Source organism: Nothobranchius furzeri, chromosome 15 (assembly GCF_043380555.1).
Source record: "Nothobranchius furzeri strain GRZ-AD chromosome 15, NfurGRZ-RIMD1, whole genome shotgun sequence".
NCBI lineage: Eukaryota > Metazoa > Chordata > Actinopteri > Cyprinodontiformes > Nothobranchiidae > Nothobranchius > Nothobranchius furzeri.
The window spans coordinates 39,181,342-39,205,660 of NC_091755.1; the positions used below are offsets into that span (position 1 = coordinate 39,181,342).

Below are 24,319 nucleotides of genomic sequence, written 5' to 3' on the forward strand. Positions count from 1 at the left end.
CCAGGTGGAGGGAGACCGGGAGAGTGGTTCGGTGTGGAGCCGGAAAGGTGGAGACTCCGGGTGGGACAGCTCCTACTCCGACCCGGAGGGACCTTTTCCCGGTCGTTTTGGGCACGTGCCACGGTGGTGACCCAAATCCCCACAGTAAGCGCATCTTCCCTCCTGGTAGCGCCGTGCCCGTTCCTCAGGGGGAAGATGTCCCAGCTGCATCGGCTCCTCCGTCAGTTGGTGAGCCGGCCGGCGGGGTGACGTCCTGGTGTGTACGGGGGCTGACATGGTGCTCGGCCGGTTCAGGATGCAGCGGTCCAGTTGGAGAGCCAGATCCACTGCCAGGTCCAGGGAGGTTGGGACCTCGTGCCCGATCATGCCCTCCCGGATTCTCGGTGACAGTCCCTCCAGGTAAACGGCCTTTAGGGCGGCGTCATCCCACCTCAACCGAGCTGCTGTCGTCCGGAAGCGAGAGGTGTACTGAGCCGCCGTCTGGGAGCCCTGGCGAAGCTGAAGCAGCCGCGTCTCGTCCGAGACCTCGCTGCTGGGGTGCACAAAAGTCTTTTTCATCTCCTTTACAAAAGTCTCATAGTCATTGCAGGCAGGAGATTTCTGATTGTAAAGAGCCGCCGCCCATTCACCGGCTCGACCTGTCAGCAGTGAGGTCAGCAGGGCGACACGAGAGCAGGATGTGGGGTAACGTGCCGGTTGGCACTCGAAAGTCATGGCCAGGGTCGCCAACATGCCCTCCGGGGATCCCCTGGTTCCGTCCCACTTCTCTGGAAGGCTGAGGCGTGGTTCCATCCTGTCAGGAACAGCTGCGGTCTGACGTTGCAGAGCGGTGGTCAGCTGGAGTACTAGCTCGGTGAGTGACTCGATCTTAGTTGCTTGGCGATCAGCTATGGCACGGAGCTGGTTCATTTCTGCCGTATGCTGATCCAAGGTTGCGCGCTGTTGAGCCACTTCGGCACGCAGACGCGCAAACTCCGCTGGGTCAACATTTGGCTCAGTCATCCTGTCAGGTTCGTTGGCAGATCTGAAGCGTGACTGAGAGTGCTGTTGCCCAGACGCGGAGAGACGGAGATAACCGGCGTGGTTATTTCCTGTAGGTGTAGCTTGAGGGTTTAGAGGGCTGGTAAGCCTAGAGACTCGATGCAAAGTCTGGTGAGAACGATGACTGAGCAATGAATGAAACGCCGGCACTTCCTTAAGTAGTGTCGGCGTGATGACGTCAGTCGCCACGTTAGTGGCAGGAATGAATGGAATGCAGTCAGCTGGAGGAGTTCGTGACAAATTCCTGAAAGAATTTACATGCAAACATTTGTGTATTTTCTTTTCGTTTTGCGCAATTCAATCGCCACCCGCTAGTTGGCAGCAGTGTGCAGCGGGTTTTGTTTCCACCACTGAAATGTAAATCCCTCCATCATGGTTCAGATACCTCATGTTAAACATGTTACGTATCAGTTTGGACTGTTTATTGCACATTCTTACAATAAATTCAGTTAAAAAATTGCTTGTAACGTCTGACTGAATGTATCGCAATATATTGTGATATATCGTATCGTCTCCCCTGTATCGTGATATGTATCGTATCACCAGAATTTCAAAAATACACATCCCTACTCATTAACTTCCTCTTTGGTTTCTCACTGGAGAATTTTCCAGATTTTTTGAACAATATTCCATCGTACACCCACCCCTAGTCTTCAGCAGCTCTGCAAACTGACGGACGATCTTAAACAATGGTGACGAATCATCACACAACATGTACATAAGAACTCAGATTGGTTCTAAAAATGTTTCTCTTAGTTTGTCCTGCAAATTTTTCTGTGTGAGAAGCAATTCGCAATTTTTAGAACTTGAAGAAGTTTAGGGAAGAGACCACAGTGTGCATCTCAGCAACGCACATAGCTGGCAACGTTTTACTAACTGATGAGGCAAGAGGGATTTGATAACGATTACTGTTGTGTTTAGTTGTGCTGGTTTTTGTTCCTGGGCTCCAGTTGGTCCAGTTCTTCCTCTGGGTTCTTTTCTTGTCAGTGCATTTATTTTCCAGCCGGACCTGCAGCTCTAGTGGGCCATTCCCATCTGTACCGGGTCGGCCCGGACCGGGTAGCCCCAGTCGGCCCCAGCCTGGCCCGGTTGATTCCACACATCCTTGCCTTAAGCCCATGTGGGCTGATTCTACCCACCAATCAGAGGCTTGCTCTAATGGAAGGTGTGAATTTGCTGTCAGCAGTGGGTGTGTTGGCCCTGGTCGGCCTGAAGCAGACCCCCTCGAGAAGAGGGCTGAGAATGAGCCTTGGTTGGCCCGGAAAAATACCAGGCCACCCAGATATGTAAACAACCTACGCTACCCGGCCCGGGCCGACCCGGTACAGATGGGAATGGCCCATTAGTTGATCGACATTTCAGGCCGTCTACCAATTGTTAGTTCAAATCGAGCTGTGGATGTATCATCGCGAGGTGAAATTATACGAGGCAGCTGGTTGCAAATTGTTCTTTAAAGGCTTGTTGGAGCGAAGCCTTGCCGTGCAGCAGGAAGCAGCAGATTGGCTTATGGTCCACATTCTCTGACATCAACTCTGTGTTAGTTAGGGCTCCATCGTGCAGCCCGTGTCTATAAATCACTGTCCTCCAGATGTGTTTGGGTGTGGTTTTGGCGGTGGTGGGTCCAGTGGTGTGTGGTTGGTCGTGTGATGAACCCTACAGTCATGTTTCACCTCAATGTGCAGAGACAACGTGTCGAACTGCTCCCAGGACGACGTCACATTGCCGTCAAACACACCCGACTCCCGTTGGGTTCTGCTCAAACACGCCTGGCTTTGGATCCGCAAAACCCAATCTGTCACTGCAGATTTATGGAGTGTTTATGTGCCCAATGTGGAAATTTACAAGATTGTTGAGTGGTTGTTTTCCTTTTAGATGGATTACATTGGTTGAATTAGTTTCAGCGCATTGAAAGTTTTTGTTTTTGTTTCTTTTCAGGGCAAATATTGACGAAGTGGAGACAGAGGTTGTGGAGATTGAAGCCAAACTAGACAAGGTGAGTCTTCTGATCTCTCTCTGTATGCTATCTTGTTAATTTGATCAAAAGAACAAATGAGCAAAGATAAATAAATGACATGATAACTGAAATATGCTAGAGGTAGGACTGGATATAATTTCATTAGATTTCTTTTATCTTTTGCAAACTTGTTCCCTTCTGTTGCAGAACAAAACATCTACCGTGAACACGTAAAGGTGCGCACGTGTCTGATATTTGAACCTGTTTTCGGACACGCTTCATCGCTACACCGGGCTTACAGTATTAATAAACAAACCCATTTTGGGTTCTTCAAGCAGACAGCTGAGATCAAGTCAAGCCGGTTCTGGCTTCTTTTCAGGTGTGATGAACTGTGATGAAATAGAAAATCTTCCCTTTGGCCAGAATAGTTGTGGAGCACACCCAAAGGCTTGTTTAAAGCCAGAAGACGCACTAATATTATTATAGCAGGATTAGCATTGCACCATTTAATCAGAATATTTTAGTAATTGAGTGTTCTACTGAATAATCCATGGATTCATTAAGTATTTATATAGATGTGTGCTACATCAGCTATTCCCGGTATCCTCCTCTGCCGTGTGACCCGCGTGTGCTCTTAACATTTTACTGACTGGATCTTGCACTACTCGGTCCAGGAATGATAAAGGGAAGGAAAGTTTTGGCTCATTGCATTCAGATTTTATTCAGACGGTTGAGGCGCGATTATAGAATAATTATTGATTCATCTCTCTGCCTCGCTCACCTTGCTCTCTGATTATTTTATAGATTTAAAGCAAAAATAGAGAAATATTAGGGATCTTTGGTGTGTTTTGACTACTTTTATATTTCCTTTAATGTTCCACGACACTATTTGTTCTTATCGTGTGTTTTGTGGTTGTGTTCAGCGCCCTGGTCTGCTGATAATGGTGGAAGGAGCTTTTGGCCCTGTCCACACGTAGCCGGGGATCTGCCATTACGTAGATATTTTTCTACGTTTTGGCCTGTCGTCCACACGAAAACGGAGTTTTTTCCACACGAAAACGGATCTTTTTAAAAACTCCGGCCAAAGTGAAGATCTGCGTTTTCTCCGTTTTGGGTGTCTGCGTGTGGACAGACAAAACCGGAGTTTCAAGGTCCGCAACGTCACTTTCCGCGACAAAAAAATGCTGACATCACGTGTGCGACCTGTGTTTACACTAGCCGACAGCATGGATGCCCTCAGAGCTGCGCTCGCTTTATCAATTGTCCAAGCGCTTTCTGCTTGTTTGTTTTTGCAAGCGGAATTACTGCTCCTTGCGGAAGACCACAGACGAAGGACGAGGTTAAGAACGGGGGAAGTACTGCCGCCTACAGGTCTGGCATGTCCTTAACAACGTATTTATCCGGGTACGTGTGGACAGAGTTTCTTTGTAAAATGAGGTGGTGTGGATGCAAGTTTTTGGAGGGGCGGATATTTGTTTTTTTAAAAAAACGGCTACATGTGGACTAGGCCTTAGAAATAAATAAACTGGAACTGAACTGGAAACTGAAAATGTTTATGGACATAATATTATTTTGAAAATTGTGAACAACTTCCCTTATTCAGACTTTAAGGTGAAGTGTCCAAAACCTTTGATCTTAATAGTAATTATATCAGAGTATAAAAATACCACAGAACAAATAAAATAAACTAGAATGATAGATAAATGTCTATAAAAGAGCAAGTGAACTCATTTAAAGGCTTCACTTTTATTCTGAAAGGAGTTCTAATCATTTGTTTTCTTATAATTATTCACTCTATAATTTAATAATCATTTAATGTTTTGCATTCATTCCAGGCCAGTTAAGTTCAGTTTAGTCTCAGATCTAATCCAAGTTCATTTCTACAAACTGACCAAAGCTCGATTTCCTCGTTGGCATCTTGGTAAATTAAAAAAAAGACAGAGAGTTTGTAAAAAAAATCTTTTATCATTTCTGGAGGCAGAACAACTTATTGTGCAGTCAGAACCAGAACCTTGCTGCATGTTTCCAGGCATTAACTCATTCGCTGCCAGCCGTTTCCTGACCGGTAAAGCCCTTCGCTGCCAGCGTTTCTCACCTTTTTTTACCGTTTTTTTAAGAGTCACAGAACGTTGCGCGCTAGGATGATGTCATCGCCAAAACAACCAAAACAAAGCGGAGACTCACCTCTTACATCAGGAAGAATCCGCGTGTTTCGAGCGTTATCCGTTCTTTCATAATCCGTTGTTGAATTGTGATCTGCAGAAGCTTTTCCGGTTTGCGCCTCACTTTTTTTACAGCAGTGGCCCAAAACGATCTCCTAACACATGGATGTTCTGCTTCCTGATGACGTGTGATGTATGCGGATGAAGATCGGCTTTAGAGCTGGGAAGTTTGTTCTCACGGTGCGGGGGCTCGTCCGACGCCCACACAGTAAAAACATGTAAATGACGACTTTAGTCGTCATTGGCAGTGAATGAGTTAATGAAAGAAGTCGTGCACCATTTGGGACCCACATCTTTCACATGCTGACACTGATCTGAGGTCTGTGTAACAAAAATGAACACATCCCTAACCCTGAACGTCCAATGAGTAAAGGGGATCTCCAGGTTCTGCTGTTTCTGCAGACATTAGGGACAGCTCTCCTGTTAGACTAGACGTTTCTAACCCAGAAGTCTGTTTCTCTGTGGTGTCTGACTCCATGTTTCTAACAGTCATAGGTAAAACCAATGGTTGTCTTGTTTCTGCATAATGAACACCATCACTGTCCAGTGTAACAGTCCAGGAAGAGGTCACTGAAAGGCAATTAAAGCTTCTAGCTCTCCTAGAACAAGGCAGCCAGAAGCTTTTCCTGTAATGCTCAAATTAGAGGTCCGTCTGGTTCTGGTTCTGGTTCTGACCCAAACCTGGCCCCGATCTTGAATCACAGTAAAAAAGGATTAGTCAGCGCTGGTCTTTTACCACCCATCCAGTACTGGAAATTTGGGATGAAGATCATCATGTCTTAGACCATAGTCCTCAGCCAGACATGGCCAACCCAGAATTTTTCCAGGTGGAGGATTGGCTTGACTCACTCAAGGTTAAGGTGCGGGAGCTCAGAGAGGAGTAGACCCAGCTGAGGGGGTTTGGGCATCTGGTGCACATTTTAGATATGTTTCTCCTGGAGGTTTTTCTGAAGAGATGATGTCTAACAGCTGGTCTGGGAACACATTGGAGTCTATCTGGATCACATGGAGCCTGTAACTGAGAAGGAGGAGATCTGGGGTTCTCTTCTTAAGCTGATGTCCTGATGACCTGATCCTGAATAAACTGCAGAAGATGACCAAATTTACTGCTTAAAGGGGCATTATGGAAGTGTGACAGCCAAAACATGTATAGAAATAATAAATGTCTTCTTCATACATTCTCCTGCAATGCCCTGGTCCTGTAGAATGAGCCCTGGCATTTTTACTGTGATTGCCTGTTTTTCTGTAAAATCACAGAAAAAGAGAGATGCTCGGGTCGAACAGGCTGCTTCATGCGCGTTCACGCTCAGGCATTTGCTATCCGTAGCTTTAGCAGCAGAGAGTGAGGTAGTGCCAACTCAGCGACTTTGTCGCTGTTCCTAACGCCTAGTGATGAACCTAGCTACATTTCTGAGGACCCTTAGCTACTTTCTTCTAGATATTTCCTGCAAATTAGCAACAAAATAGCCATTTTCGCTCCGAACAGTTCTTTGAACGTTGTTTCAGCTGTCATCAATGATATAAGAGCTACAGATACAAAAGATGTTGCTGGTGCTTTAGCTCATCTAGAAAGTCGACGGTCTCCTGCGTTGGAGTTCCGGGTTCGATTCTGGATGTGAACAAAATTTATTTAGAGCTTATTTTTTACATTAATGGTATATTTTTTACAGTAAGATGCCCAAATTTTTATTTGAGACTTGCTGAACGGCATTGATTTCACAGATGAAAAAAGATGTGGGTTCAACTTTCATTTTGGAACAATTTTTCAAGCAAGGGAAGGGAATGATCTGAGCATGCAGGAGGACTGACCCATCATAAACCTTTGTCGGCTGTGCTGAAGAGAAAGGTACAGAACCACATTATTTCATTAGTTAGCTGCGTGTTCTCCTGTCCTCTGTCCTCCGGGCCACACACACACACACACACACACTGAGCTGACTGCCAGCTGTTATTTTCGTTGAGTGTGTACGTGCACGAGCCTACTATTGAAGCTGCCGTTTCGCTTTTTGCCTGAGGGGGCAATCGCGAGCATAAAAATTCAAAGCTCCGTAAAGTCCCTTTAAGTTTTTCAACACTTTGGGATTTTCATTTTTGTTTCATTCTTACCTTCTGAGCTACTGCTGCCTCTAAATTTTCCCACCCCATTGGGTTGATATGGGATTTGTTACAAAACTCTACCTCATAGATGAAAGTGTTACCTGTCAGTGTCCCTGTCCCGTCTTGTCCCAGTCCTGTTTTCTTGTTATCTTGTTTCTGCTCATGAGTCTCTGCAGTAGAAGAGTGCATCATCACACAGTAGACTTCAAAGTCGTTCTGGCTTGAGGTTTATTAATGTTTATTTATGAATTTTTGTGCTAATATACTTAAAAGAACAGTTTAAACTTCCTTAATGCCTTGTACCAAACAAATAATTTGGCTTCAATGGAATTTCTTTTGTAACACTGATTTTTATCTAAGGTGAAATGCAACAGATTGCTCCATGGAGCTAGGGATCCTTCCTAGTGGTTAGGAAAGATCCCTAGAGAGCTCTACAGACGTTTCCTGGACTGGGATTGCCTTTAGATTCCCAAGCACGACCTGCAGAGTCTCCATGCTTTTGCAGGTGCTCGATGTTCAAAGTGTGTTACTTCTCTCTGCAGTTGGTGAAACTATGCAGTGGGATGGTTGAAGCTGGGAAGGCATACATCAGCGCCAACAAGCTCTTTGTTAATGGCATCCGGGATCTGTCTCAGCAGTGCAAGAAGGACGAGATGGTCTCGGTGAGCTTCTGATGGAGCAGTGAGACTCCACCTGGTGGTTGATTGCAGTGTATTTGTCTTTAGTGAATAGGGACTCCCCTCCTGTTGGGTATTGGCCTTGAAGCTGTTGGTGTGTGAATGGTCCTGATTACTAACGGAGACTGATGCGACTTGGAAATTCTGACTGGACCCATTGCAGACGTGCTGGACTGTTTTTGTGTCTGCAGACGTTTAACAGTATTACAAGCCTTCCTGGTTTAAACCATGTGACTAACTATGAGTTTCCTATTAAAGCTATGTTCACATTTGTGGTTTCCATTTCCTTCCAATTTCCTTCCATTTAGAAATCAAACACTTTTAGTTTTTATCATGTGACAACTTCTATTTGCTTCATCTATCATATGAAAACACAAAGCTGAAGTGTGCTTTGTGTTACTTTCTTTGCAGGCGTGCTTAGAAAAGTGTGGAGACAGTCTCCAGGAAATCATAAACTACCACATGGTAAGTCAGCCGTGATGTAGTCTGAATATTTGAGGCAGAGTCACGCTGTAATAACACCATCTGGTGCAAAAGGCCGTTCCAGGGTGGTGTTTTCTCTCCAGCACAATGTGAGGAGGCTGATTCCAGTTTTGTCGCACACCAACCAGCCTGTTTTTCTGTCATGGCTTCATTAAAAACTCTTATCTAGGGTTTATAAATATGCTGTGAACTAAAACACACAAGACTGTAATCCCCTCCAACTAGCAGGTATTTTCTCTTTCATTTTTTGTAACAGTTCCTCTTGAAGTGTTCCTGAACAAGTCTGTTTCTACTCATTGCCTGTTGCAGAAAAGCTGAAGATGGACTTTAATGTTTTTGCCTGTCTGTTTGCATGTGCACTTGTGTGATCTGTAGCAACACATGCCATGCACCACTAATGTTTAGAGTCAGCCCAATACTGGATAACGGCAGATGCTACCAGCTGGGAGTCTTTACAACAGATCAGAGGTTGTGCACATTTTTTTTATCATTTCTCACATTGTCGTAGTTTCAAGAACAGCAGGCATCTCTTATCCCTGTCCTGTTGCACTAGGTGGGATGTGTGTTTTGTTAACGCTAACCTTTTAAGGCTGCTGCCCCCTGCCCCCTTGTGCCTTATCAAGTCCATTAGTTTGAACCCACTGAGTGCATGAAAGTGCACACCACGTGTGCGCGTGTGTGTGCACTACACTCCTGAGTGAAGCTGCAGGGGAAATTTGTCATTACAAATTGATTGTCAATCTATTGATTGATGAAGGTCAGAGTTAAAACCCTGGGGTTGATTGACTTCAGCAGCTGAAAAGTGGTTGGGTCTTCTGGTAACGGTGGAGCTGGGGGTTTGCAGCAAGTGGAGAATCTTGGCTGCTCTGACTGATGTGGTGGACAGATGTTACAACCACTGGGGTAAAGAAGCTGTAATGGCATAAAGCTCTCAGACTCACAACCCGACTTCCTTATGCTGCAGTGTGTTATGTAAGACCACATGTTAACATGGGAGATCCCATGTAGGCTCACACACCCACTGTAGGAGACACTAAAGCCTAGTCCACACGTAGCCGGGTTTTTTTAAAAACGAATATCCGCCCCTCCAAAAACTTGCATCCACACCACCTCGTTTTACAAAGAAACTCTGTCCACACGTACCCGGATAAATACGTTGTTAAGGACATGCCAGACCTGTAGGCGGCAGTACTCCCTCCGTTCTTAACCTCGTCCTTCGTCTGTGGTCTTCCACAAGGAGCAGTAATTCCGCTTGCAAAAACAAACAAGCAGAAAGCGCTTGGACAATTGATAAAGCGAGCGCAGCTTTGAGGGCATCCATGCTGTCGGCTAGTGTAAACACAGGTCGCACACGTGATGTCAGCATTTTTTTGTCGCGGAAAGTGACGTTGCAGACCTTAAAACTCCGGTTTTGTCTGTCCACACGCAGACACCCAAAACGGAGAAAACGCAGATCTTCACTTTGGCCGGAGTTTTTAAAAAGAACCGTTTTCGTGTGAAAAAACTCCGTTTTCGTGTGGCTGACAGACCAACACATAGACAAATATCTACGTTTTGGCAGATCCCCGGCTACGTGTGGACAGGGCCTAAGAGGTCTTCAACCATAAAAGTTTTCAGGTTCGGCTAATAATTCCCCGGCTAGCTGTGTAGTAACGAAACACCTGAATGTGACTGCAGACTGTCCCAGGACGTGGCTCACTCATATAAAAGTCTGATAGCACTAATGGTTGACCCCTAAAAGTTGTTGCTGTGGCTAAAAGTGAACAGTATGCCACAAACTCAGACAACCAATTTAGAAATGTGCTTCTTTTGTTTGTGTAGCACCAATCTTTCTATTTCTATATTTACAAGTATTGTCTTATATCCTGGGATCTTTCTGTCATTCTTTGGTTAAATGTGACATCATGGGAATTCAGTCAGAGAAAACACATTTGGATTGGGCACCACTGCGCTCCAGAGCATCTGTAGAGGGACCGCCAGTCCTCTTGAACAACACATGAGGTCATTTGGGACGTGCTGTTTGGGTCGACAGAACTCCTGACACTTTTTAAAAACATGTTTCAGTCTAATTGACTCACAACAAAACAAATATTAACAGGTGTTGAAAATCGTATCTTTATTCATTAAATAAATGCATGGGTTAGGACAAACTCCTAACCACGGCACCACTTCCGGTAAGCTTTCATAGAAAATCTCACGCAGCTTACCTGTGACAGCCTTCGGTCAATTCCACCCTCCCACAGAAGGGCTGAGCTGTCTGTGATCCACTGATCTAATGAAAAAAATAGCTGTTTAGCAGTAGGCCGAGCTAGACGGAGATAACGTTATCTATTTGGATCTTCTGAGATGGAGAGAAAACACAAAGACAGGGTGAAGAAACTATGAGAAATAACAAACGTCATCGTCCAAGTGAAAACGACAGTTTGTGAGGAGAGCAGAGAGCTGGAGGAGGTTTTTCCCCTTCTTGAGTCTTATGTTACAGAGCTTTATGGTGACCACCCACAGCAAAACGTCAAAAAGCCAGTATTGTACAAAATAATCACCAATAAAAACCGAATCAACTGCAGGCAGTTCATATTTAGTGGAAGACTCGCGTATTGTTTTTTTTTGTGTGTGTGTGTGTGTGTGTGTGTTTGACCTTTGGGACGATGAGTGACACAAGCAGAATGTCCCCCTCAACCTCATTCATTCTGACTTTATTATTGGAATCTGTCGACAGTTCCTGTTCCATATGTTTATGTAAAAGAGAGCTTTGGTTTTCTTCTATGACTTGACTGATCCATGTGTCAGTATTTATGTCAGACTCTCACTCGTGTGGTCTGCTGTGTTGCACCATTAGAAAGTGTGCTTTTACTGGGATCAGCTGGCCTCCTCCTGCGCGGGCTCAGCTGATCTATAGAGGAAGTTGACAGCCGATCGTTCTGGCCAGCTCATTAGAGCTGACACCCTGATTGGACCCCTGCTCCCTTGTGCCCTTCTGAAGTCCATTAGCTTGAACCCACTGATTGCATGAAAGTGCACACTATGTGTGTGCACTACACTCCTAAGTGAAGCTGCAGGGCAAGTTGATTGGGCAGCAGTAGCTCAACAGGTTGAGCGGGTTGTCCAGCAATTGGGAGGTTGCAGGTTCGATCTCGGCTACGGACAGAGAATTTTGCTGTTGTGTCCTTGGGCAAGACACTTAAGCCACCTTGCCTGCTGGTGGTGGTCGGAGGGACCGGTGGCGCCTGTGCTCGGCAGCCTCGCCTCTGTCAGTGCGCCCCAGGGCAGCTGTGGCTACATCATAGCTCATCGGTGTGTGAATGGATGAATGATGCACTGTAGTGTAAAGCGCTTTGGAGTCCTGACTCTGAGAGGCGCTATACAAGTGCGGGTCATTTACATCGACATATAAATATTGGACAATGGGTTTCCATAGGCTCCAATAACACGTTTTTGAGGCCAAATGGGAGGTGGCCACCACCGCCATTTTGACCGTGTCACAGGTTCCGTCAAGCCCAGACAATTCCACAAAAGGGAAGAGAGGTGGAGCTGAGGGTGGGGCTGTAAGGCTGGGATCAACTGACGACACCCGGTCGAACTAGCTACAAGCTAACCTGAAGCTAACCCAAAGCTAACGCGGAGGTGGGAGCTAAGCTAACGGAAGTAGCAACCTAGCTACAACCGGAGTTAACTCTGCACAACACCAGAGCTTCTGAGTCAGAGATACGCCGGGCTGACCGCTGGGTAAAACCGGGTGGAACACAGAGGTCTCCCGAAAGCTGCTGAAAGCCGGCAGCCCGCGCAGCAGACAGAACCTGTGATCAGACAGAGATGCGCCGGGCTGCGGGGAGGCGAGAACGGGTGGAAAACATCGGTCTCCCGAGAGCTCCACAAGCCGATAGTAGGAACCCAGCTCCACCAACATGTTATATTTCAACCCATTTTCTAAAGTGCAGCATTATGTTAAATGCACTGGGTTTTACCCTATTACATTTAAATTTCATGGTTAAACAGTACATGTTAAAATCTAAGCTCAGCTCGGCAGTGACCTAAAATACATAAATATCATTTTACTTACAGAAATAAATGAAGTGGAGACTCCTTGGACGCTTTATTAGTGCAATTAATGCCACATTAAGTCATTTTGTCCAACAATTGCACAAAAAATATCCAAAAAAGAATACACACACAGAGACTCAAAATCCCGGAACAGTTTCCAGGCCAGACCGAGGCTCTACTGAGGCCTTTCCACGGAGCTAGCTCTGTGTTCACGTGGGTCTGATGCTCATTAATTATACCGAATTTTAGGCTTTTAATACACTTAAACAGAAGAGTGAGAAAAAAATTCACCCCCCTCAGAGTTGTCATGAGTGTAAACTAGATCATTTAAACCAAAAACATGTTTTGGTACCAGGATGTAAACATGTTTATTTCTGCTGTGAAATTGGTATTTTTAACATGGGAGTCAATGAGGATTTGCTCGCTTCTGACACCAGCCCCTAGTGGATGAGAGTGGAACTGCAATTTTTGGTACTTCCGGGTTGGGCTCAATTTTTGAGCCGCATTGTGGGGGCTTGGCCATTTATCATATAATTCTCTTTAACGTGTGTTTTGAATCAGAACATAGGTAGACCGCTCTGGGAAAGATCAACATGGTGAAAAATATTTTACATCTTTATTTTCCAATCAGGAACCACAGCATGTGCATTTAACTGTGTTGCAATTCCATCAGTGTCATGATGAATAAGACATGACGATGGTTATTTCTGCTGTCGCTCTTTGTGCACGCTTTGCTGCTCCTACTCTGCACAAATATTAAATGGCCTCATACACACAGGACCTCTTGAGTGCCAGCCGCGCTTGTCTGTCGCATTCACACTTGGATGCCTTTTAAATCCCGGAAAATACAAGCCAACTCATACACTCACCGGACACTTTATTAGGTACTCCCATTCTTTACATGAAGTCTAATGAGCCAATCACATCGCAGCAACTCGCAGTTTTGATTTTGCACATTTCTATCCCCACCCTTACTCTGTAGGTCAAACACTCTTTCATCCTGTCAGCACAACATTTTATCAGTTTCACTTTCACTCAGGCATGAACCTACATTTGAATAGTTTATTAATTATTCACCCATGTTTGACTCCTTGACATCCATTAGAAATGAAGGAGGCTGACACACATTCAGATCGAGGTGAGAGCTTCATTTAGTGGCCGATATTTGCAGAAGGCAGGTTTAGCTCAGGACTACTTCAGTGTGATTGGAGTCTGAATTCAGTGGGAGATTCATACTGAATGAATCCACTCCCCCACTGGGATGCTGGTTATGTTTGGAAACCAGAAACGAAGCAAAGCCCAGTGGAAGTGCTCTTCCGCTTGCAGAAGGAATCGCGATCTTCCAGCTTGTGTTCTTTGTTCTTGAATCAGAGATGTTGTCTCCTCAGAGCGCCACGTTTTATGGAATAGTTTCAAGTGTAACTTGTTTGTACTTTGAGTATGCGACAGGGCTGAATCTTAGCTATAGACATTATTTTAGCTCCCAGTGAGAAAAGAAAAAAAGAAAACCATCTTCATTAATGTAAGCCAGTTTACAAATCAAACCCTCGATCTTCCCTCCCAGGATTTGGTCGCTGTTATCCTCTTCCCGCTGCAGGAGGATTAAATCTCGTTCCTGAAGGTCTGATTTGGTGTAAAACTGTTTGGTAGTTAGATTAGCCCTGGCTTTCCTCTGGACGTATAAGCGTTGCGTAACGTGTGCAACGCATAATACACAGACGATAGACACCGTTGCAGTGTGGGTGTGTTTCCACCGAGCGCGGAGCATCACAGGAGTTAGGCGTTGCGTTACTATGATAAATGCATGGTCCTGGTCTATTTTCTACATGCTACTTTTCCAGAACCTGTTTAGTTTGGGCCAGACAGGAAGTCAAACATGGGAGCAGTATTGAGCATCTTTCAAAATATAAGACCAGTGTAGGTTTCCTGTTGCTTAACTGGTAAAAAATAGACGTTATTGCCCGTGACACCCTCGTGGCCGAGGTAAAGAGACCAGAAAATAAACCACAGACTGTTTGGATACAGTATGCCATATTTCTGTACTCTTTATCACGTGAGCTGGCATCTTCAAAACTGTAAATTTTCAGGTCCTTGTGGGAGCAGCTGCATGGAATGCATTTGCTGTCGATTCGCCTCTTGATCACATCCTGACGTCTTTATAGTTCTAACCCTAGCCATATTAATTCCAGAGGGATGTTGCATTTTTAATAATAATGAATTGTCCTTTTCATATTGGTTCCTCCCACACTCCTAACAACTACATGTTGTAGACGCCAGCATGACTCAACATGAAAACGTGTGTGGAGCACAGTGGTCAGCCCTTTACATGGGACCATTATAGACTCCCAGCTTACTCTGAGGCTGTAGGAGACTGAGATGTTTAAGGTCACCGTTAATGTACTAAATGATGGACTGAAGACTACCGTAATTTCCGGACTATAGAGCGCACCTCAATATAAGCCACACCAACAACAAAAAAAGGTTTTCTACACACACACACACACACACGCCGCACTCGAATACAAGCCGCGGCGCAGCAGCCACATGCAGGTCTCCGGCTCACGGCGCATGTACGGCCATAACATGAGATAATTAGACAGAAAGACGCTACACAGAGGTTTTTCGTTGTTGTTTTAATTCAACAAAATGAATTTTAAACACGGGTGAACGTGCCTGCAAGTTTAGAAAAGAAAACAGCGCTGATAGCATTCATATTTCTGGATGGTTATAAAATAAAAACAGAACTAACACGTTATTACCGGCAATTTGCATGTTTAGAAGAAAAGAACAGCGCTGACGCAGCATTAATAAGCCCTGGATGATTAGAAAATAAAAACTGCACACTAAACATGCCTGGTTAGTAAATTAAACACACTTGCCTACCAGAAGAAGTCATTCGCACTTATCTTCCTCCTGCGCACTAAAGCCATTAAAGTCTTCTTCTTCAGTGTCGGAGTTGAACAGCCTCAGAAGAGCTTCGTCACATACCGTTTCTGTGGCGATGTCGGTGTCACTGTCTGTGTTGCTGTCATCATCTCCGGGTGAAGCTGGCTTGAATGAGTTCTTCCCGCTGCCGTCTCCAGCGCCGAACCATGGATTCATTCATGCCAAGCTTACGTGCGGCAGCACTGTTTCCCTCCTTTACTGCCAGATCGATGGCCTTCAACTTAAATGCAGCATCATATGAACTCATACGTGTAGTTTCCATGATGAGGGGGTATGGATTTGAAACAAGTTCTTTGTCGTGCCGGCTGCTTGCATGTGCTAAATTAAAATGAGCACTTTCTTTGATTTCCTTTTGACCTCCACCTGTTTCACTTTCTGCTAAAGCGCCCCCTGCAGGTGAAGGAAGATCTTCAGTAAAGCTGCACCTCATTATAAGCCGCACGGTTCAAAGCGTGGGAAAAAAGTAGCGGCTTATAGTCCAGAAAATACGGTAATGACATTTATTACCTTTAGCTCAGGGGTGTCCAATCCTGGTCCTTGAGGGCCGGTATCCAGCACGTTTTCGTTTTAACCTGCTTCAACACACCTGATTTCAATCAGCAGGTGATTAACAGGCTTCTGCAGAGCCTGATGAGCTGCTGCACAGGTGAATCAACCAGCTAATCAAGCATGTTGAAGCAGAAAACCACAAAACCTGCTGGTTACCGGCCCTCCAGGACCAGGATTGGACACCCCTGCTTTAGCTGATCCGACAACAGTCTGTCCTTGGTTGCATATTTCAGCAGGCTTTCAATAAACAGACACTTCTTTGTTTATTTTTAGAAACTTCACATTCGCACTAAGTTAAAATTCTATTCTCATTGACCTTGTTGACTTCCGTCTGGCTGCTTCACGTGGTGCAGAGACACCCTCATTGCCCTATCAGAGTGTGGTGTCAGCTAACCCTAAGGTAGCTCAGGAATGCTGTGAGCAGTGGACTCACTGGGGAGTCTGATGGTCTAGCTGTGTGGTTGCCACCAACCACCTTTGTCGTGTCTGCTCCACGCTCACACTGATCTGACGCGGGAGTGTTTATGGTCGCTGCACGCCGCGGCCCTGCTAATTTTGTTCTGGCTCACCATGTGTGGGGACCAAATGACCGGTTGCCGCTTGCATTTAGAGCTTGTTAAACTGCATCCTGAAAGAAATTCGCCACATATCGACAGTCAAACCCTGCACTTGTTACCTAACGGTGCAGAAGGCAGTCTGCTACAGTCAACAACGGAGAGCGCGGTTTCAAACGTGACATCAGGATGGCGTGGCTGCGTTCTTGCTTTGGTCTCAAGTTTATGTTGAGCCAGTGGGTTTACAGACCAGGAAAAGGCATTTTACCCACCACAAGAACAAAAATGTCTCTCATTGTGGTTTCTAAAGTTCACCACTTCCATCTGGGACACGCCATTAGTTTAAATTCTAAATCAGGAAATAAAAAAGTCCACTAGATTGTCTTTGCTGCAAGGACCGAAATAAAACATTTGATTCTGAGGGTCTGAATCTGAAAACAAACATGGGATCAAACTCAAATTTCTGTCTGGTTTCGTCTGATGTCTGAACCCGCCGGCCTTGTGCCAGTGATGGGCTCTAACCGTTTCTTGTGTTCTGCAGTAGATGCGACTGCGGTGCTGCATTGTACCACAGCCTCTCCACACACCCCCACCCCCTCGCTCCAGTGACCTATTTAGCAGCGATCACAGATGACGTGTTCGGGGGGCACAAGAGCAGTTTTTAATGGAAATCAGACAACAATGTGTTATTGTGTTAGAGAGGGAGTGTTCAAATCAACACAGCGTTCCCTCATCCACTCATTTCAAAGAGCATTAAGTGCCTGATGAAGTATTCATTAGTCTCACTCAGCTTGTGAGAACATGAAGTGGTTTGTCGCCCTCTGTTGATCAAGAGATGAACAGCTTTACCAGAAGTTCACTGTTGTTTCCTTCCAAATTAATATGGTTCAGTTTAGTGATTAATTTAGACATTTCCGTGTTTATGTGATTAATTTTTTATTTTTTTTACTTTTTGGTGATTTTTTTTTGTTAAATATCAAATATGGGAAGTTGGGTAGAAGTTCTCATACTGCTCATAGTCCAGGCTTGGTCACCTCATGGAAAGCAGCACATTTTCTGTTTCAGCCACTGAAGTTGAGACACAATGTGCTAAAAGTTGAAAATTTGATCAAAACGTCAAAGGGCACATATCATCGTAAATCTCACTTTAGGCATCCTTTTGGAATCAGAATCAGAATCAAAAGTTTTTATTGCCATATGTGTGCCAAGTCACAACATTAGGAAATTGCTGCGGTATTTTGGTGCAGAAGGTAAGATAGAAAAACATTAATTAAGAGATAAGCAAATATAAGAACTAATAAAAAACTCATGATAAAATTATTAATGTAAAAAGTGGCAATAATTAGAGAAGCAGCTATCTACTCCGTGTAGGTACTAATCTGAGTGTTTGTTGAATGGTTCAAGCACAGCATCGGGTCACGTGACTGGGACCAATCAACTTGAGTGGGCTGCCCTAGGATTTTCATTCAAAAGTCCAACTGCAGAGGGGAAGAAACTGTTTTTGTGGCGAGAGGTTCTGGTCCGAATGGATCTGAGCCTTCTGCCAGATGGGAGCGAGTCGAAGAGACCGTGTCCCGGGTGACACGAGTCAGCTATTATCCGACCTGCACGCCTCTATGTCCTAGAGGTGTACAGATCTTGAATGGAGGGGAGTTTGCAGCCAGTGACCTTCTCTGCAGAGCGCACGACACGCTGCAGCCTCTTCTTGTCCCTGGTGGTAGCTCCAGCGTACCACACGGTGATGGAGGAGGTGAGGGTGGACTCGATGATAGCGGTGTAGAAATGCCTCATTGACTGTGGTGATAGGTTGAACAGGTTTGTGTTGCCAGGTGAGTCTCTACTGCCTCCACAAACCCCCCAGACATGAATTTAAACCTTTAACCATTTTCTTTTACAAGCAACACCCCTTCACAGTGATGTCACACTAAAGAAGATTAGCATTCTCCCCCAACTGCCTTTGCAGGAGGAGTAGCAGCTCTGCTCTAAGCCCCTCCTGGATATCCAAGCTCTGCACCTCACAGCACCCAATCAGGGGGTGGGTGGGCGTGGCCAGCAACAGCTTTTTTTTTGCGATGAACTTCAATGGCATGTTTTGTAAATATTGTAGACCTGTTATAACTTTTTTTTAAAGATGTAGCGTGTCCTCTTAGGCGATATCATTAAAGTTTGACCTCAGACGTGCCTTTAACCTCTGTGTGTGTCGAGGTGTGCTCCACAAGCAGTCATTTGTTTTTCCTTCCCTCTAACAGATACTGTTCGATCAAGCTCAGCGATCGGTGAAGCAGCAGTTGCACAACTTTGTGAAAGAGTGAGTAAACCCGAGAGCAGGGAGGAAGATCGAAAAATGTTTTTCACAAATATGTACACACACTTATGAAGACATCTCAGCACAAACCGGAAAATTACACACATGTAATCAGACACACAAATTCAATAGTTAACTACACAACAGGAGGAGTATCCCAGACATGTTGTGTCTTAAAGCACGTCTGCTCTGACCTAGTAAAACTGATTTAAGTACAAAAGTATAATCATGAGCAAAACACCTGCTGAGACGTGACACACTTTCATTAGGAGGAGGCTGTTCTGTAGTGGACAGCTGCTGCTTTAGTCTTTGGTCATTCGTGTGGAGCTGAAACGTTGCCTCTCTGTGTGTGTCAGGGATGTTCGGAAGTTCAAAGAAACCAAGAAGCACTTCGACAGGGTTCGTGAGGACATGGAAATAGCCCAGGTGAAGAACGCTCAGGCTCCCAGGAACAAGCCACATGAGGTCGAAGAAGCCACCAGCGCTCTCATCATCACTCGAAAGTGCTTCAGACACCTCGCTCTGGACTACGTGCTACAGGTCAGCAAGATTTAAAAGGATAAATGACCTGTACTTGGAAAGAATCTTTCTGAGGCTGCGGACTCCAAAGTGCTTTACATTACAGTCATCCATTCACTCACACATGCACGTGATGGTGGTGAGCTACTGAACAACTGTACTGCTGAACGAACCACAAACCTCTGGAACACAGAGGGCAAGGCAGCTTTATTTATATAGCACACAGAGGCAATTCAGTGTGCTTTCTATTAGTAAGAATAGCAGGAACATTAAATCAACATGACAGAAAATACAATTTAAAAGCTTAAAAAGAAACGCAGTTAAAGCGTGAGCAAATACAGAAAGTGCAGCACAAGAATATTTATTTAAAGGCTGATGAAAACATGTTGGTTTTCAATTTTGAATTAAAAGTTACTAGAGTTGGGACACATTTGAGGCCATGAGGAAGCTGATTCCATCTGTGTGCAGCATAGTAACTGAAAGCAACTTCACCCTGTTTGGTTCTGACCTGGGTTTCTACCAGCTGACTGTTTCCTAAAGATCTCAGAGACCTGGTGAGCTTATGTACTTGGAGATCTGACATGTATTCTGGCCCCATGCCATTGAGTGATTTAGAATCTAGTAGAAGCACTTTGAAATCTATTCTGTAGTTTACTGGTAACCAGTGTATTAGAACAGGAGTGATGTGCTCGATTCTCTTGGTTCTAGCAGCAGCATTCTGAATAAGCTGTTTTTTTGGGAAGACCAGTCAAAAGACCATTGCTGATGAGCTGTGTCCAGTTTGAGGAGTAGCATCCTTCTAAAGGCCCAGCCTCTACGGTTCACATAGGTTGGGTCCTTCCTCGACCAGAAGACTAGAAATGAGCAGCTGTGAATTTAGACAGTCTAGCCTTTATATTTATTCTCACCCGTCTCAGCATGTGGCTCACGTCTAGCAACCATCACACTGCCAAACAGAAGTTAAAACTAAACATAGCAGTGATACAAAAAGACTCCCCGTATGAGCTCATTTACGAGGATTTGTTCTTATATTTGACAAAAAACAACAAATATATAAACAAAAAAGACCTCTTATGATGAATTATATAAATGGAAACCGTGTTCCCAACCCCGGACGTGGGTCACCAGGGCCTCCCTCTGGAGCCAGGCCTGGAAGTGGGGCACGTTGGCGAGCGCCTGGTGGCCGGGCTTTCACCCATGGGGCCCGGCCGAGCACAGCCCGAAGAGGAAACGTGGGTCCCCCTTCCCATGGGCTCACCACTCGTAGTCGGACTCACCTCAACGCATGGCTCTGGCTCTGGAACCAGTTTCCTTGAGAGGGGTTGGACTTTCTACCACTCTGGAGTTGCTTCCACTGAAGCCCCCTTCAGACAGGCCATGAAAAACGGAAATGTTCTGGACTCTGTCCGTAAGACCTTTGTGTCTGAATACAAACATCCGGATAACGTGTTCCGGAATTTAACCGGACGAAGCCCCTAGTAACAGGTCCAGACTTGTTACGGACAGGGTGGCTGCTTCAGACTGGTGAGGTAGAGTTCCGGACAAGGGGGAGGGGACCGGGGGACGCTGTGCGCACCTAGATAGCTCGCTGCTGTAGCATGCGGTGAACCACGGCAGCTCGCCTCCTACGGTACCGCCTAGACGCGCGACGGAGCGCTTCACACCGCTTCACACCGCTTCAGTGATTCCTTTAACCATTGAGCTTCATCATCCAGGTCTCTTATGCGTCTTCGTGTGCGCAGAATTATGCTTAAGCGCCTCGTGATTTTTATCTTGAGAGGCGCTATAGAAATTATATTTTCTTCTTCTTCTTCTTCTTCTTCTTAGCATGAGTCCGATCCCCCCCCCCCCCTCCTTCCAGTGACTCCCTCGTTCTGCTGGGGGACTTTAACGCTCACGTGGGCAGCGACAGTGAGACCTGAAGAGGTGTGGTTGGGAGGAACAGCCCCCCTGATCTGAATTTCAGTGGTGTTTTGTTATTGGACTTCTGTGCCAGTCATGGATTGTCCATAATGAACACCATGTTCAGACATAAAGGTGTCCATATGTGCTCTTGGCACCAGGATACCTTAGGCCGCAGCTCGATGATCGACTTTGTTGTTGTTTCATCTGACCTGCGGCCGCATGTCTTGGACACTCGGGTGAAGAGAGGGGCGAGCTGTCAACTGACCACTACCTGGTGGTGAGTTGGCTCAGATGGTGGGGGAGGATGCCAGTCAGACCAGGCAGGCCCAAACGTATTGCGAGGGTCTGCTGGGAACCTCTGGCAGAGTCTCCTGTCTCCTGGGGGGGGGGGGGGGGGGCAGTGCGCTACCAACACTATCTATAGTGTGGACGGTGTGCTTCGAAGACCTCCTCAATTCCACTGACCCGTCTTCCAGTGAGGAAGCAGAGTCTGGGGACTTTGAGTTGGCCTCTCAAATCTCTGGTGCTGAGGTCACTGAGGTGGTTAAAAAGCTCCTCTGTGGCAAGGCTCCAGGGGTGGATGAGATCCGCCCGGAGTTCCTTATGGCTCTGGATGTTGTGGGGCTGCGTTGGCTGACGCGGCTCTGCAATATTGCGTGGACATCGGGGGCAGTCCCACTGGACTGGCAGACCGGGGCGGTGGTCCCCTTATTTAAAAAGGGGGACCGCAGGATGTGTTCCAACTACAGGGGGATCACACTCCTGAGCCTTCCTGGTAAGGTCTATTCAGAGGTTCTGGAGAGGGGGGTCCGTCGGATTGTTGAACCTCAGATTCAGGAGGAGCAATGTGGTTTTCGACCTGGCCGTGGAACACTGGACCAGCTCTATACCCGTAGGGGGGTCATGGTGGGTGCGTGGGAATTTGCCCAACCAGTCTACATGTGTTTTGTGGATTTGGAGAAGGCGTTTGGTCACGTCCCTCGGGGGGCCCTGTGGGGGGTACTCCGGGAGTATGGGGTACCAGGCCCTCTGATACGGGCTGTTAGGTCCTTGTATGACCGGTGTCAGAGCTTGGTCCGCATTGCCGGCAGTAAGTTGGGCTCGTCCCCAGTGAGAGTTGGACTCCACCAAGGCTGCCCTTTGTCACCGATTCTGTTCATAACCTTTATGGACAGGATTTCTAGGTGCAGCCAAGGTGTGGAGGGCATCCGTTTTGGTGGCCTGAGGATCAGGTCTCTGCTTTTTGCAGATGATGTGGTCCTGTTGGCTTCATCAGAACGTGATCTTCAGCTTTTGCTGGAGCGGTCCACAGCCGAGTGTGAAGCAGCTGGGATGAGAATCAGCTCCTCTAATCTGAGACCATGGTCTTGATTCGGGTAGGGTAGAATGCCTTCTCCGGGTCAGGGATGAGGTCCTGCCCCAAGTGGAGGAGTTGTAAGTATCTTGGGGTCTTGTTCACGATTGAGGGAAACCTGGAGCATGAGATCGATGGGCAGATTAGTGCTGCATCTGCAGTGATGCAGGCGTTGTACCGGTCTGTTGTGGTGAAGAGAGAGCTGAGTCAGAAGGTGAAGTTCTCGATTTACTGGTCGATCTACGTTCCTACCCTCACCTATGGTCATGAGCTATGGGTAGTGGCCGAAAGAACGAGATTGTGGATACAAGCGGCCGAAATGAGTTTTCTCCAAAGAGTGGCTGGGCTCTCCCTAAAGCCTGATTCATGCTTCTCCGTCAGCTCCACAAGGGACAGACACGCACGGATTGACAGAAGCGTTTTGCTCTCATACTTCTCCGTCTCCTGTAGAGTGTTGCAAAGCAATTCCCCGGCAGGACAACGGAGGGTGTAGCGCTGTTCTGTGGTATCCTGTCATGTATCCGGTCCAAGATAGTGTGTTTATGTTGTGTTTTTTTGTATATGAGACTTTTTAACACAGACAAATTTGTCTCTCATCCTCCTCCACCTCTTCATGAGCTCGCCACCTCTAAACCCACTTTTCCTGTCATTTCCGTCCACAAATAAAACGCTTGCTGCGTATCTTTTCACTCCTCCAGTCACAGGGGAATTAAACGTTCATGTTTTTAGAGTTTTTTCGCGAGGTATTCTTCAAGCTGCTCCGTGTCTGCCGCTAGTTATCCTCGGCTCTCTTTATGTTTTTGAGGGCGCAATGGCGGTGGTGTAGACGACAGCGGCGCCCTGACCAATCACAAGCTTGCGTTGTCCGTCTCGACTGACGGATGTTTTGAAAAGAGAGCTTGACTCCATCCGTCCTTGCGGAGCTCTCCAGCAGGCCCGCAAGGACGTTGCGTGTCTCCGCACCGACGCAGACGGAGAAGCATGAATCAGGCTTTAGAGATAGGGTGAGAAGCTCGGCCATTCAGGAGAGGCTCGGAGTAGACCCGCTGCTCCTCCACATCGAGAGGAGCCAGTTGAGGTGGCTCAGGCATCTGGCCAGGATGCCTCCTGGACGTCTTCCTGGTGAGGTTTTCCAGGCACGTCCAACCAGGAGGAGGCCTAAAAGTAGACCCAGGACACATTGCAGGGACTATGTCTCTTACCTGGCCAGAGAACGCCTTGGGATTCTCCTGGAGGAGCTGGCCCAAGTGGCTGGGGAGAGGGAAGTCTGGGCCTCTCGCCTTAGGCTACTGCCCTCGCAACCCGACTCTGGATAAGTGGATGAAATTGGATGGATGGACGGACGGACGGACATTTAAACTGCAATCCTCTTCCGCTTCATCCACCATTGTTACAAGAACAAAAAACTTCCATTCAGCCCGCAGTTAATCCTGGGATAGCCTTTGCCAGTAAGGAAACACAAAACCTGCCGTTGAAATTCTGGTAAAACGAAGACATCCTCTAAGTATTCTTTGAATGCCACCTTGAGCTTGTCGCCTTGCTGTGACGTAACCGGCCCTAAAATACTTGAGAGGATGCAGAGATGTTTACCCAAAAGGCACCGCACCATGTTTGGTGAAAACCATAGTGTCAGTACAAACAGCTCCGCTGTCAGCATGGTGGTGGAGGATTG

At 46.4% G+C, this 24,319-nt stretch overlaps 1 protein-coding gene across 2 annotated transcripts in view; it reads left to right on the forward strand.

Moving 5' to 3' along the window:
* The window catches only part of LOC107374920 (arf-GAP with coiled-coil, ANK repeat and PH domain-containing protein 3), a 94,190-nt gene that overhangs the window by 38,175 nt on the left and 31,696 nt on the right, over positions 1 to 24,319 (forward strand). For both annotated transcript variants that reach the window (XM_070544818.1, XM_070544819.1), the window contains exons 2-6: positions 2,977 to 3,034; positions 7,857 to 7,976; positions 8,403 to 8,456; positions 18,814 to 18,872; positions 19,226 to 19,409. In XM_070544818.1, the coding sequence (XP_070400919.1) occupies positions 2,977 to 3,034; positions 7,857 to 7,976; positions 8,403 to 8,456; positions 18,814 to 18,872; positions 19,226 to 19,409 (475 nt within the window). The remainder of the gene's footprint in view (positions 1 to 2,976; positions 3,035 to 7,856; positions 7,977 to 8,402; positions 8,457 to 18,813; positions 18,873 to 19,225; positions 19,410 to 24,319) is intronic.